Source organism: Heterocephalus glaber, unplaced genomic scaffold (assembly GCF_053883595.1).
Source record: "Heterocephalus glaber isolate CG9 unplaced genomic scaffold, H.glaber_assembly_v1.0 deba00001610, whole genome shotgun sequence".
Classification (NCBI taxonomy): domain Eukaryota; kingdom Metazoa; phylum Chordata; class Mammalia; order Rodentia; family Bathyergidae; genus Heterocephalus; species Heterocephalus glaber.
This window is the reverse complement of record NW_028258381.1, coordinates 31421471-31437247: the sequence shown is the minus strand read 5'-3', so window position 1 is coordinate 31437247 and position 15777 is coordinate 31421471. Positions and strand designations below refer to the sequence as shown.

The window sequence follows — 15777 nt, the reverse complement described above, 5'->3', positions numbered from 1 at the left end:
AGACAGTGGCATAGGAAAAAACTTTATGAACAAAACCTCAGTAGCACGGGAACTAGCAGAAAGAATCAACAACTGAGATTCCATCTTATTAAAAAGCTTCTGCACTGCAAGAGAAACCACTAAAACAGGTAAGAGACAACCTACAATGTGGGAAAAAATTTTTAGCAGCTGTAACTCAAAGGGCTACTCTCTAGAATATATAAAGAACTGAAAAAAATCAGACCTCCCAAATTCAAAGACCCAATTCAAAAATGGGCATCTGAAATGAACAGACATTTCTCAGACAAAGAAGTAAAAGCAGCAAATAAACATATGCAAAAATGTTCAACATCACTGGTCATTCGAGAGATGCAGATGAAAACAACGCTGAGATTCCACCTCACCTTAGAAAGAATGGCTGCTATCAAGAAATCAACCAATAACAAATGCTGACAGGGGTGTTGAGAGAAAGGAACCCTTCTCCACTGCTGGTGGGAGTGCAGACTGGTGCAACCACTGTGGAAATCAGTATGGAGATACCTCAAAGAACTAGGGCTAGAGGTCCCATTTGACCCAGCTATTCCCTTGCTGGGTGTCTTCCCCAAAGAATTAAAAGAATCATATCACAGAGATATATGTGCACCCATGTTTATTGCGGCACAGTTTGTAATAGCTAAAACTTGGAAACGGCCCAAGTGCCCATCAACTGGAAACTGGATAAAGAAGATGTGGGTTTTTTTATAAAATGGAGTATTACTCAGCCATAAAGAACGAGAAACTAGAGTCATTTATAGCTAAATGGATGCATATTGAGGCATACTCTTAAGTGAAATAAATAAGAAACACATGTGTAAATACCAAATAGTTTTTCTAGTGTGAGAAACTGAGAGTGTAAATAAGGATTAAAAGCATTAATAACTAATAATTGATACTTTGAAATAGGAAAAGGTCCAAAGGGGTAGGGGTGGTAGGAGGAGATGGGGAAAGGAAAGAATGGAAAGGAAAAATTATGAAAAAAGAAAAAAAATGGAAACGAAATCTATGTAAATAGGGAAGGGTGGAGGGGTGAAGGGCACACAGGTAAAGGGGAAAAGATAAGAACCAAAAAAACATCATGTACAGGTACAAGCACCCAATGATAAATGTAAACGTATTGTATCCCTAAAATGTACCAATGAAAGAATTTAGGCAAAAAAAAAAAGAAACCCAGGCATTGGCCTCCTGCCAGGAAAGTGACAGTGTGTTAACACAGGGGGACCCTAGAGCCAGGCTCTGCACCTCGACAACAGCATGGCATACTCAGTGGGGAACATTTCTGAAATACACAGGATCTGCGCTCTTCTTGGCAATTTTGATGATTCAAGGGTGAGAGAGTGGGTGCCTGCACACTTTGCTCTGCACACAGTAGGAAACTGAGAAGGAACTGGAGGTGAGGCACAGGGGAGCCCCACCCTCCATCGCTGGGCGGTGTCTCAGGTGGGGCCTTGACCAAAAGCCCACCAGGTGCAGGACATTCTCACCTGATCCATCGGATCCATCGGCTATGACACTTTCTGGCAAAATTTTTAAAATGTAATTCAACTAAAAGACCAAATGGAATCTCAAGGTCAAAATATGGGATGGCATGGGATAAAATGATGTCAGACTACCTTACAAGCTACAAGGCTAAGTACGTTGTCAATAACTATTCTTATTAGAAAAGACATATTGAGACTACCACTTTAAACACAGTAACTTCCAATTTTTTTAGGAGACACTATTGAAGAGGTTTTTAAAAAGTGGTCAGGTTGGCCCACTGCTAAAGTGAACATTACTGAATGTTTATAGACAGCAATTTGGCAACAGCAAAAGCCTTGAAAATATCTACCGTAGAAATTATGGCCCCACAAATATATCCTAATAATGTGGTCAGAGATGTGCATAAAATGCCGAGCTACAAAGATGATAATTATAGATTTATTAATAGTTTCAAAACATTGACTCATTCAGGAAAAGGGTGTAGTTAAATGGGCTGCAGGACTTCCGATAATGAAGCCTCAGCAATGAGAAAGGCTACCTAGTCATCGATGTGGAAACATTTCCCAGGAAAAGTTTCAAAGAAAATGGGTATTTCAAGGAAAATTCCCATGAGAGACAAACCTTCTGGAATAACACATGAAGCACCATACCGTTATTGTCACATGAAATGTAAATATTAACATTTACACACATGAATGTATCTCTGTGTATATGTGCATGCGGTTTATATTATTTTCCAAGAAAGAATATTTAAAATTATAAAATAATGTATAAATGTACATACAGTTTGTATTGCTTTCCAAGAAAGAGTATTTGAAATGAAAAAATAATGCCTAGTGATCGCTAGTCACTGAAGCCAAAACCTTATTCGTGTCATTTATGGTGAAGGGCAAAACAGAAATCCAATTTTACACTTGCAGAATCTGAGGTCAACTGAAGGTCACCAATGATGGAGATTAAGGGAAGAACAGAAGTAAATAGAAACAATGGGTTGTATTCAGGACACGTTGTGCTCTGATCTGCAAACTGAAGAAAAAAATCTAGGAGACAACTTACTAGCATTTGTAGACAGAAAGCTTCAGGAAAATGTGAACTGCATAAATCTCATCATGATTAAATTCTAGGAGACCTTCAGTTTGCTGTCGATACGAAATCACCAGATCACTGGCCCAATAATAAGGCCCATCCGAGTTAACAGGTTCCGTTTAACTCAGAACGTCAAGCACCTTGCTCAGCAGTTCAGTGAAGGGTAAATGCATTCTAGGCTAACTACTCTGTGTTACACTTAATCAGAGCCGAATAAACAAAGGCCATATTAGTCACACTTGTGCAAGTTCTTCCACTGCACTGCAGCCAACAGCGATTTTCATGTGATCCTGTTCAAACCAGCTAACCATCTGGACATGTGGAAAGTATCCTTTAAAGCACAAGAGGACCACACACTTGACGCGGCTGAGGTCAGTCCCTGGGAGGGTGGATGGGGCCAGCGTCCTGAGCTGGCTTACTTACAATGAAGCCAAGTTTTTTATAATCCCGCGTGTACATGGACTTGCGCTTCTCCATGCTCCCGCCACTGTTATTCGGCTCAGTCTCCGCATCAAAAGCAATTCTTCGAAGTTCAAATATGATGTCCCTCTGAGCCTGAAGGAGTTCGGGAAGGGGAGAAAAGAGAGAAAGCTACTTTCATTGTGAAATGTGACATGGTCTTCCTCTTCCCCAGGGTCTCAATGAATCACTGCGCTCAAGAAAAAGAAAAACAGATAAAAGGCAAGGAGCGCTCTAAGTTAGGGCTCTGAGAACTGCTCTTCCTCCTGCCACTCCCCCTGCTGCCACCCAGGGTAGCTTTAGTTCCCGATTACCCTGGCAGCAAAGTCATCTACAGTGCTAAAATCAAGTGCCCAGGGCAGTTCCCAATGAGAGCCCCAGATGCCATAGGAGAGGCAGGAACCAAAGCTAAGTCAGAGAATCTGGGAGGTGCACAGGGCTCCCAAGCAGGCATTTGAGTTTCAAGAGATGCCTTTCTCCATAAGGGAATGACTTCATGGAAACCAAGACAGTCTAAAAATAAAAGAGCAAAAAGTGGAAAGCGCCCAAATGTCCATTCACGGTTGAATAACAACATGTGCTACAGAAATGCAGGGGGTATTAGTACTCAGCCTTAGGAGGCGAGTTCTGACACGTGCTGCCCTACGGGGGAGCCTCCAAGGTATTATAGGAGTGAAGTAAGCCAGATACAGAGGATACACATTCTTACTGCACTCATAGGAGCGCTCTAGAGTGGTCAAATTCATGGAAACAGAAAGCAGAATGCTGGTTGGCAGGGGCTGAGGGCAGGGGCTACTGGGGAGTTACTGTGTAATGACACAGAAATTCAGATATGTCTGTCTGTTTTGGCTGTCCTGGGGATGGAACCCAGAGCCTTGCACTCGGCTACACTGCTAACCTCTCTTTTTCATTATTTTTTCTTATTTTGGAGCAAGGTCTCCCTAAGTCTCTAAGTTACCCAGGCTAGGCTTGAACTTGTCATCTTCCTGCCTCAGCCTCCTACAGTGCTGGGACTACAGGCGTGCACCACCATGCCTGGCTAGGAATTCACTTTTGGAAGATGACAAAAGATTTCTGGAGATGGATGGTGGTCATGTTTTCACCACAATGTGAAACAGACTTAATGCTAGTCAACTGTATACTAAGATTGGCAGATTTTATATTAGGTATATTTGACCACAATAAATATTGTTAATTTCAAAAAAGGGGAAGAGTTTATAAATAAGGAGGGTTTTTCCGTATTAAGAAGCAGTGCCCTCTTCAGCAGCAGCGGTAAGGTGACAGTCTCGTCTCAATGGGGTGACCACATGCAGCCTTGCCAAACACAAAGGGTACAGTCACGGGCCTCTTCGGGCCTCTCTACCACCCTCGGTCGTCAGGTCTCGCACCGTGAACAAAGTGTTGCTGCGGCTACACACTCCGCATCTGCAGTGCACATCTGCAATAGATCAGGCCCTCACGTGCCAATAATGAGTCTGTTCCCTCCCAAAGCTGCAGCTCTGTTTGAGCTGAAAATGTGCTACAGCAGGGGCAGCGTTCCCAGCTGTTTCCTCTCCCTCTGCCGTCACACAGCAAAGTCTCCCCTCCCCAAGCCTTCTGGACTGAGACGGAACCTTCCATGCACAAGCACCAGAGACCCGGCAGGAAGTTGCAGCCAATAACCAACCAACCAAAATGCCAGCCCAAAAATCAGGTTCAACCAGGGGACCTCCCTTGGCATGGACTGCTGGAGAATGGAAATTACTCCCCTTCAGAGTCAAAACCAATCAGTGCTACCCCTGGGCCCCCATGGGCTAGGAACCTGACCCAAAAGTTATCTCCATGGAAGGGATTGTGGCCAAAAGCCAAGGCCTGGAATCATGGGGCATCAAGCCATCTTATCTGACACAGGAAGAACCTGCACGTGTTTGGGCCCCAATAGAACAATCCAGTCTGTTTATTTTCTGCTCCTAGATTCACCTAAATTTTAAAGCAGTCCCTCCAAGTTTTGAGATGATAATAAAACAATTATAGAGTCACCAAAAACTCAAGACTTTTGCTGATACTCTCTCCCTCCCACGTTTTCACTGTGTCCAAGGAGCACCCACCTGGTCCTGCGGGTCCATCTTGGTCATCATCCTGTCTTCCAGGAGGTTGAAGGTGAGCACTTGCAGAACATACAGCTGATGTGCCATCTCATTGTTGATGGCCCGCTGTGCTCGGATGACGTGCTAGGGAAATGGGTCACAAGTGACACTTTAAAACGTGAATGAAGAATGAGAGAAAAAGCAGACAGCAACAGTGAGCCATCACCATGCCAGGTAGAACCTCAGCATCTTTCACACAGAGGCACTAAGGAAGGAGACTGAGGAATCAGCCTTTGAGGAAAAGCCCAGGCAATGCCATGTGGGAGCTCCCCTTGGCATGCCAGGACCCAGTGAGGTTAATGATTTTGAGGCCAGAATCCAAGGAAAGACCTACTGTGTGCAGGAGGGTATGAAGAGGGAAGGCACTTCAAGAGAGGAAGTGTTGCCGTGAGAGCTTTTGGAAGACACCCTTGGGTACTGTGCAGGGTCCAGTGGTGCCTATGGATCATGAGCAGCTCTGCCACCGTCTCAGCTATGGGCTGTCTACCAGGTGTTCGTACTTCTAAATGGGGAAGTTTGAGATGCAGAAGGAAAGTACTGCTGTCCTGCCCAGCAACCTCACTGCGGGAGCTCCACAAAGCTCACCCCATCACAGAGCAGTGAGCAAATGTGGGTGCACTGCTTCCTACTGGAACAACTGAGTGAAGAACAAAATGGCCTTTCCCACAGCAGACAAAAAGGGGAGTGGCAGGAAGCTGGACAGTGGTCTCTGCTCCCACCACAGCCAGGCATGGAACAGGAATGGAATAGCTGCTGCCACTTCAACACTCCAGCCTGAAGTACAACCTCTTGGGAGAGATCATGGGTGTACCTAAAAATGTCAAACCACCAGCCAAAGGGGTGAGACTTTGTTCACATCTATGATTTCAAAAGTGCTAGGCCCAGCCAGGCCTTGCAATCTAGAAAGGGCTTTCTCGGGGCACTCTCTTGTTCTAAGCCATCTAAGTCCCCAGTATGGAAAAGTTATCTCACAGCCAGGACTACAGGAAGCCTAGGTCCTCAGGGCACTCCCTGGAAGCCCCCTGACTAGCAGACAATGTTTAAACAGTCAATTAAGGAAGGAGGAGTGGGAAGAGAATGAGGAGAGAAGGAAGGGAGAAAGTGGTATAATAAAGGGGCTGAACCAAAATTCCTGCTGGGGGAAAAGCCAGACAACGGCATGTGGAGGGAATGAAACGCCATCCCCTTCATTCTCAGAAGAGAATGGGAACTTTTTTAGTACACAATTGGAATCTACAGTGCATGAGCATCTATTTTATGAATAACTCCAAAGGTATTTACACTCTAGGAGGCTAACAAAGAGAATCAACCTTGAACTTCTAGCCATCGAAGTCCCATAAAATCAATGCTATCAAAGCAAACTGACCTTTGAGACACTCGTTTCTATGGACATTCTAACCTCAACTGCCACACATGATAATATCAAGAGCAAGGTAAGACCACCTTAGTTCATCACTTCTATCCCTTCATCTTCCACCTTCTAGCCATTCACTGGAGGGGACTTTGATATTGCAGCAGCTACTCTTTCTGAGAACCAACAGAAAGAATGATCTATTATGCATCCTTCTGCACTGTCTAAAACATAATTTCATGTAGGCCTTATCAGGATGCGGTATGCACACACATTTCAGATTTCTGTGGGATGAGCTATGCTTCACATTCTCAAACAACGGAGACATCTCTTTTTCCTAAATAATGAAAATTGCACTTATGTTTCTCTTCATCCTTGACAGCCTGGAGGTTTCAAATCAAACTCTATCACAACTGACCTTGCGTTCTGGAATATTTCATTCCTCTGCTCTCATAAAGGTTTTCGGTTTTAATGGCTTCCTTGCATGAGTGTGTGTGTCAGTGTTGCTGATGCTCTGATGTGGAGGGCCCTGCTGATCCTGATGAGACTGACCCTCCCGGGCCTAGGCAATTTTTGGAGACAACAAGTGACTTCTTCATAAGCACACAGCTAAGGTTCAGGCCACCATCCCCTCCCCAGTCACCCAGAGCTGTGCACCAGACTCCAGAGACAGTCCACAACCCAGCGGCCACTGCAGTTATTCAAACTGGCCAGGCCTACACCTGCTTAGGCAGCTCCCTGGGCCCCAGGTGTTCCTTCCCTGGAAAATCACAGTGAAGACTCCTGCCCACATTTCCCTCTGGCTGCTCTCCCCCGGCCCCGACCAGCCAGGTGCTTCCTCGTGTGGCCTCCATGGCATGGGATCCCCTCCCTTGGGGGTGATAAGAAATAAGCTTCTCTTTATTTTCAATGGCTGTGATCTCTCGAGCTGTTGGCTTCACCATAGCTGAATAATAATAAAACTGACATTTTAAACGTGTGTGTGAGTGTGAGTGTGTGTGTGTGTGTGTGTGTGTGTGTGTGTGTTTATTTTAAGCCTGCTGAACTCTTCTTTGGAATCCCATTATCAGAAATGCTCCCTGGGCCAGGAATTTAGCTCAGTGGCACTGCACCTGCCTGGCAAGTGCAAGGTCCTGAGTTCGATTTCCATTACCAGAAAAAAAAAGAAATACTTCCTTTCTTTCCTTCTCCCTCCCCTCCCTCCCCCCTCTCCTCTTTCCTTCCTTCTCGTTCTTTCCTTCTTTCCTTCCTTCCTTCCTTTTTAAGCAGCAAGCTTGCTTCCTTTCAGCAGCTCACAAAGCCTCAGCACATCTTGCTGTGTGGCTGCTTTCTGAACACTCACAATGTAACACTTAAGGCCTCTTTCTTCACCAAGGCTTAAGGTCACTTTGGATGAAAAGCCCCTGTGCACGTCTTTCTGTCCATCTGCTTGCAAGGGGGCGGGGAAGATGGTGGCTAGAGTCTCAGGACTTCTCTTAGAGTCCTGATGTTTCCAGGGACCCATCTTCCCTTCCCGGCAAAGCTAAAGCTGCGCAGTGCAGTAAACTGAGGCCCAGCCCTCTTGCCCAGAGGTGTCTCCCACTCCCCAGAACAGGTCCAGACTCCGCCCTCCAATCCTACCAGGCAACTTCTGCAGGAAGCCTTAGTTATTCCAAAGCCCAGAGCACTCTTTCCCCTTCTTGGTGGATCCTATTGCCTGAGCAGTTTCAAATCACAGAGCAAACCACAGCCTGAAGCCACGAGAGGAGAGAGGTGACAGCCCCAGGCCGTGCCCCCCAAGCAACAGTCCCAGCGAGTAAATACTCACCGTTAAAATGATGGAACGGAGCTGCTTCTGCGCCAAAATATTCGCCATCTCCTGTGGAAGAGAAACACACCCACACCAAGGCAAAGGTTAGGAAGACATATTTCATCCCAGCCAAGAACGACTTCATCCTGGGAGTGCTCTGCAACTGTACATCAGCAGTATTTCTTAGGAAACGGTGCACCCTGACAGGCAGTAGTATTCAAATTATGGTACAAAATCCAGGTCCATTTTCCTTCCAGAAAAAGTAGAGTGGTCAATAACAATCAAACACTCCAAAGGAGGTGGTGACTTCCATTAGAAAGGCTCACCATCTTTTATGAGACCATCTATGGGCAGAACGGGTTTTCTGGACACCACATGGCTCCTTGGAGCATGTTCCAATAATAAGAGCCATCACTTTAAGGATCTAAGCCTTCTAGAAACAGTTCAGCTTGATCTGTGCAAATCCAAAGCAAGCCACAGACATCCCAGGCCTGCAGGAGAACCAAGCGGGGTTTAGCAAAGGACCACATCTGGGCAGATGTTTTACTCTGGAGTTCATGCTGGGCTTCAACTCCACTAGGCCTCATGTCTATGGATTGTACTTTGTGCTTTGGGATTTCCTAACCAGAACAGAGGATTGGGGGTGATTAAATGAAATGATTCACACACTTGCTTTATAAATATTTACAAGTAGCTACCAAGAGAAAATTAAATAGTCCAGCATAGCTGCAGTATGCACAGTCAGAAAGTGAAAATACTGCTGATATTCAGGAAGACACTCAGGTCGTTCTGGTATTATTTAATGTTGCTACTTTTACTGAATAGAGAAGAAACTAAGCTATGATTTTTTTTAAAAAACCATGAATTCTACTGGGATTCAAATAAATGTGCAGAAAGCCAGGAGAACCAAGAACACGGAGGGGGACACTACAAGGGGACAGACAGGCAGGGCGGACAGGAGCAGAATGGGGCAGCAGGGCCTCTATCAGGCTGACAAAGGGAACGTGAGTGACTTACAGTCAGAGGACAATCAAGGATGTCAACATTGCTCTCTACATCAACCTAACGGCGTCATGGCCACCACAGAAAGGAAAGCAAGCAGGAGAGAAGAGGGATGGGAATTCAGAGCACTGTTAGAGGTCAGCAGCTTCGACGTCGTGCCCCTGACGACCCACTAAACTGAGACAGTCAGGCGAGCCCACAGGACTGCAGCCCATGGGCCTCAAGTTCCAGCACCAGGTCTGCTCCTGAGCTCTTGAGAACATGTCAGAAACAAGCTTAGTGGGACCCCAAAGGAATGCGCCCTCCACGCTGTGAGGTGGGCTCTGCTCTCTTCCCCATCTATGCAGAAGGGCCCATTGGGTTGTTCAGTTTGGTTTTCGTTTTATGGGATCCCATAACAAAAGGCCCAAAGGAGCTTGTCTTAATTTTTTTAAAATAAATAAAATTACTGCCTACCAAACATACAGATTTTTTTCTGTGCATATTTTTGCCTATCATTGGTTTGTAAGATTTTAAAGGGGACAATATTATTTCCAATTCTCCTGAAGTAATTATTAATTATCTACATACAGCATTTATCTTCTGAATAAGATTATGGGCTTGTCCAGGATACAGAGAAAGTCTTCGTGTTCTAAGCCCGAGTCATGATGTCTAGCACACAGCAGACAATAAATGTTTCATAAAAGAACAAATAAATATTTTATACCATCTTCCTAAGGAACAGGAGCTTTGACTGAAAGAAAACAGAAATATTCTTGTCTACATTAAGAACAGTTTTGCATAATATTAGGGAATTGTTTGAGTGAACATAAGAATCTAAGGGGAATATTTTATAGCGTTAAAATGATGTAAAAGTATAGATACCTATAAATGTGGATAGAGATATACCAACAGTTAGATACTAGACAACTATTTTTTGCTGTTGTTTTAAAAGTACTTTTTAAAATAAAATCCAATGGATATGCTCACCTTTGGTGAAAAAAAAAATGATACATGTATGAGAAAATTTGCATAGAATGAGGCAGGAAGTGGCTTCATGAAAGTCACAGGGCTATGTGGAACTCCAGTAGTTTTGTCTTTTGGAATTTAGCTATGGGAGCCTGTCAAGCTTCCTCCTTGTGAATCTATCTTTTCTGATTTTTCTGCGAAGTTTTTTAACTAAAAAGTTTTTTTTTAAGTAATGCTGATCAAGACTAAATATTTGAAAAAAATTTTGGAAAGGATCTCATCAACCCATTTTGCCATTAAAACAGTAACCAGAATAATAGAATATAAGGGGAAGGAAAAGGATTCATTTCCCTACTTGGTAGCAACCCCTTCTCCCAAAACAGTAAAGCACATATGTCCTTCAATTGTTTAGAGAAACAGAGTGTCCTATAACCTGGAGGTTAGGAAAGCATGGCTATCACCCCAAGGGAAGGAGACCATGAAATAATGTACAGATGTTTCAAATCATTCAAAATCACTTTATACATTTGAAAAGTAAAGAAAACACAGATAATAGAGCCCTATGAATGTGTTTGCCCTCTAGTTAGAAAGAGAAGGTGAAACAAAGAAGTGTTCTAAGTAGAACTGATTCAGTGTCTTAAGGTTTTAAACATCAACAAACAAAAAGGTGTTCTATAAGTAAAATACACAAATATGTGATTACATTTTAATGTGATTGGTGAGAAAATGGGTGTAGGATGTTCAAGGCTTCTGGGAGGTGTTTTCCTGGCAAACAGAAGAGAATTATGTGTGTGACGCCTCCTCTGAGGGTGCTCAATGGAATTCTTTGCAGGTAAAAGCAAGGATAAGTTTGGGCTTCTAACTCTGGTTCTCACCAGCTTGGCAATGTGGTCAAGTTCTTTATTCCCTTCGTATTTTGATTTCTTCATTGGTAAAATACAAGTAATATGGCTTTCTCTTAACATGAGAATTACAGAAAAGAGTAAGATACAAACAGTAAATAAAACAGTAAGCCTGGCATTAGGGAAGGCTCCTGTTGATACTCTCATGGGCAACAGGGTTTCATAAATTTTTCTGTTTGCTAAAAAAAAATTCAGAACTCTGTCAGTGTCAAAGTTAGACCAGATAAATGTTATTTCACTTGTGCAGAAGAGTCCACACTAAGGTGTACCATCCCTGCTGTTTTTACAACCTAAAGGAACACAGTGATATCACAATTGGCTTAATGTTCTGTTCTGCAAGTCCTCTGCTGACCTTCAAAGAAAAAAAAAAATACCAAACTCACTTTTCTTCATGGTGAACTTGCAACCTTTTTAAAAAGTGCTAACTCTTCTAACTCACTCAAAAACTTTTTTATTTAAAAACTATAATGCTTTCTTTGTTTTAAGGAAGAACAGTCTTAAATTCAATGGTTTATAAAGTCAACATCAATTTTCCACTGGCAAGAAAACATCTTGTAGCTATTTTTATTTCAAAGACCAAATTAGTCATGTAATACCTTGTCAATTTCTGCTGAACACTCTTTATTAGTGAGATTGTTTTCTTAAATGGTTTAAAGGTTATTAGACTATTCTTTGTGGTGATTCATTATTATTATCATAGAACTAGACAACCAGACTGGGTCCTACAGACCTATATTGCATGATTTTCAAAAGAAAAAGATTTGGTTCACAGAATCCAAACCTATTATTTTATTGGCATTCCATTATATTTCCATGCTATGAGCATCCTGAAGTCAGTATGGATTGACATCTGGTTCCCTATTCGTCCACACCCATGAGAATCTAACTCAGTAAGGTAAAAGCAGTGCTTGGTGTAAAGCAAGATGCGAAAGTCTACGAGGTATACGCATCTGCCTGGATGTGTCTAGATCCAGAGATCCCCAGCCCTTGGTGGGCCTGAACTTCCATTTCCTCTGATCTAACTTCTTCCGCAGATGGGGAGAGGAAACTACCAGGACCAGTACACAGTCTTCCTGACCATCATCTACACTTCACTGCCATGTGGCCTGCCTAGTGGAGGGATCACACTCTTCCAACGCCCAGTGAGAGCTGCCAGGAAATTCCCCAGGCTGCCTGGGAGTTATTATGAGCTTAGTATTTAGATAAAAATATCAAAGGAGCAGCCCCATCCACAATGCCACCTCAGACCTGAACAGCCACCCTTAAAAACTCATCTTGGATATGTGAGTGTCCCCAGCACAGGCTAGGGGAAGTCTGTCACCTCTTCCTGGCTCCACACAATTGAAATCGAACACACAGGAAACCATAAAAGGACACCACTCTGTGTGCAAATGCAGTCCCCAGTGATGAACAAATAATTCTAAGTGAAAACAAACCAGAACCTCTCACACTTAGTCACTAGGATTTAAAAACTTTGCCAGTGAAAAACTAAATTAAAAATTTACAAGTGGGTATCATGGGTCATGCCTATAATCCCAGCACTCTGGGAGGCTGAAGCAAGAGGATCCCAAGTTCAAGTCCATCCTAGGGAAATTAGCAAAGTGTTGTCTCAAAATAAAAAATTAAAAAGGGCTGGAGATGTAGTTCAATGCAAAGGCCCTGGGTTCAATCCCAGCACCACAAAAACAAACAAAATACTTGACACATTATTCACTAGCGGGTTAGCTTTTTAAAATTCTTCTAAAACAATTCACTGGCACCTGTCATGGGTTCCCCAATAAGGCTTTTCTTTTTTTTCTTTTTTTTCTTTTTTTTTTGGTACCGGGGATTGAACTCAGATCCTTCTGCTTGCAAGGCAGGCGGCGGAACCACTGAGCTAAATCCCCGGCCCCAATAAGGCTTTTCTAATGGTTGAAACAAACTTGGACCAGGGTAATATGTTATATGTTATGTTGACAAGAGAAACACTCTGACGTGTGGGCTAAATTCCAAGAGCTAGCGAAATTCCACTTCTTCCACTGCCCTCTATCCTAGCCCTATCCCTAGTTGAAAAGAAGGCTTAAAGAAGCTACAGACCAAAAGGGCTGTGCAGGGACAGGCTTCCTCTGGGTCCATGTCAGGGGCTCCCTCCTCATTTACGACAGAGGAGAGCATGCTGCTCAGTCCTCCAGCCACATCCACACATGGGTAGATGGTGCTGTCACTGAACAAAGGGCCATCTGACAGGGGAAATCTGTTATCCCAACCAGGGGTGCAGTTTGCACATTTTCCCTCCCGTTTATCACCTTCCATCTCCCTTCCTGGGGGCAAAGCAAGACATCTCATCCCAAAAATGAGGCCTCCACCTCCCCCACCCCAGTGAGCACCCAACACAGGGATGGAGACCATTTGGGCTTCTAACTCTGCTTACACCCTACAGCAAACGCTTTGGCTTTGACTTGAGATTGCCTTCTGGGAAAGGCCTCTTCTGCCACAGCCCCTAGGGTGTGTCCACCTCCACCCACTTCCCTGGCCCTGCCTTGGGGCCACTGTGGAGCTCCCACCTGGGAGTGGGGCAGCAAGGGATACAGTGATCCTCCAGGGAGGAAGAGCGGTGATCTCCACACACGAAGTTCCCAGCCCTGGATGCAAACTAAAACCAAGGAGATGCAGCTTACCTGCCTCCTCTCATCTGGGGCCTTCAGGAAAAGCGCATTAATCACAGCAATGGTGTAGGTTTGGATTTCTTGATCTGTGCTGTAAGACCCAGAACAACACAGAAAACGTTAGAAGATGCCAGCTCCAGCAATAGCGCAATATCTCCTCTCTCTCTCCTCTGTCTCTGTCTGTCTCTGTCTCTGTCTCTGTCTCTCTCTCTCTCTCTCTCTCTCACACACACACACACACACACACACACACACACCTGCTCACAGGTGAGAGAAAAGGGGAGGGCCTAGAAAACAGATTCAGCACTGAGAATGTCTTTCATCCACCCCAGTGATGGAAGAAGAATAGGTGTACAATTATTACCAGCTGCTCTGTGGAGATCATGCAGTACAGGCAGCCAGCTGGCCCTCTCCTGTTTTTCCTCTGATGGGATGAAAATCTGAGCCCAGGAGATGTAGTGGCCATAGTAGCAGTAGTAGTGGCAGTAGTGGTAGTACACATGTTAGTGAGTGATTCTCTGTTTGATATATAATATATGCCAAAAATAGTGCTATCTCCACATTCCTACACTTATTTCAAGGAAACAGCTTTGCCTCCATGCGTATATAACATATTCTAAACATCTATTTCCAAACAGAAACTTTTTGGCAGTAAGAAGAAGTGTTTATGTTTACAAATTTGCTTTTCAGTGGAAAGAAATCAGAAATCCCTAATGAAGCAAAGATGGAAGGTAAGCAGAGTGAAGAGTAGGTGAAAAGGACCCAAGGCAGGCACAAAGGGCTGCCTCCATGCGCCATTTGGGGGTTTATCTGGCTGGGTAGGGTGGTAGAGCTTAGGACACAGCCAGGGTGGGATTTGCAGACCAGTAAACTGTGGCCACCTGTGCAGTCTCGCTAAGTTCCTGGCATCTCTCTAAGGCACAGTTTCCTCATCTGTCACAAGGGTAAGAACACATCGATTTCACCAGGTTTCCGCGAGAGCCATACAACAAGATAACACACAGAGTCCTCCCCACTCTGCTTTTTGGGGAGGTGCAATGTGGATGGACCCGCGTGCTCTTGCAAAGCTAATATCCAGAGACTGTTCCACATACTTTCCTTGACTTAAATTCCAAACGCTGGTCACCCTCCCACTTCCCAACAGTGCATGCATTTGGGGAGTTCATACTGTAACCTCGAACATGTTCAGTGGACTGAGAATACCAATACTCCCTCTCACTCCCACCCCTCACTGCCACCTGCCATAAGCCAACCAGGTCTCCTCTTGAGAATTCACACGTGTGACCTGAGAGACCAGGGACAGGAGAGACTCAGAGCTGGTCATGCTTCTGACAGCCAATATGCCACAGAAAGGGACTCCAGGGAGGCCATACTTTCTCTCTGTGCCAAAGTGGGGCAGGCCACTTGGCCATGTATGGATTCCTCAAGGTGTCCCAGAATCTTTCCTGTAAACTCCCTTTCCTGTGTAAGCTGGCTCACAGTGTGCGTTGCAAGCCCAAATACTTTAACATATTGAGTCTCTCTGCCCAAAGGAGTGATCATGGGTGCCCATGGGCAGGATGATAGCACTGGAGGCAACCCATTAACTCCCTAAGGGCGGAGAGAAGGAACAAACCCCAGAGACTGTATAGGCTGCTGAGCATCTGTCTAACTTCACAGCAAAGCTTGAGCTTCTAGAGGGGGAAATGCACATGTTATATTATAAAATTCAAAAGAAGAACATCATGTAATCACCTAAGGCTCAGGAAGAAGCCTGCCTTTGGATATTCCTTGTCGAAAATTCCTAACATAAACTTCTAATTGATTATAAAAAAAATTATGATTTCACAGAAAATATTATCTTACATATTTAGGGAATGACTCTGTTAAGAACTTAGGAGAACAAAACTGTGCTATTATGTCTTACTACAAATAAAGCTCTACCAACATCTAGCAAAATTCATCAAAAGGGAGAGCCCCCTAAAGGCTGGGA

At 44.2% G+C, this 15777-nt stretch overlaps 1 protein-coding gene across 12 annotated transcripts in view; it reads right to left on the bottom strand.

The window, feature by feature from the left end:
- The window catches only part of Elmo1 (engulfment and cell motility 1), a 578859-nt gene that overhangs the window by 354121 nt on the left and 208961 nt on the right, over positions 1-15777 (bottom strand). For 7 of the 12 annotated variants that reach the window (XM_004840283.4, XM_004840282.4, XM_004840284.4 and 4 more), the window contains 5 exons: positions 13818-13896; positions 9326-9370; positions 8327-8377; positions 5130-5252; positions 3007-3138 (listed from right to left, as the gene is read on the bottom strand). In XM_004840283.4, the coding sequence (XP_004840340.1) occupies positions 3007-3138; positions 5130-5252; positions 8327-8377; positions 9326-9370; positions 13818-13896 (430 nt within the window). The remainder of the gene's footprint in view (positions 1-3006; positions 3139-5129; positions 5253-8326; positions 8378-9325; positions 9371-13817; positions 13897-15777) is intronic. The other 5 variants (XM_087195837.1, XM_087195838.1, XM_087195836.1 and 2 more) reach the window with 1 other exon arrangement.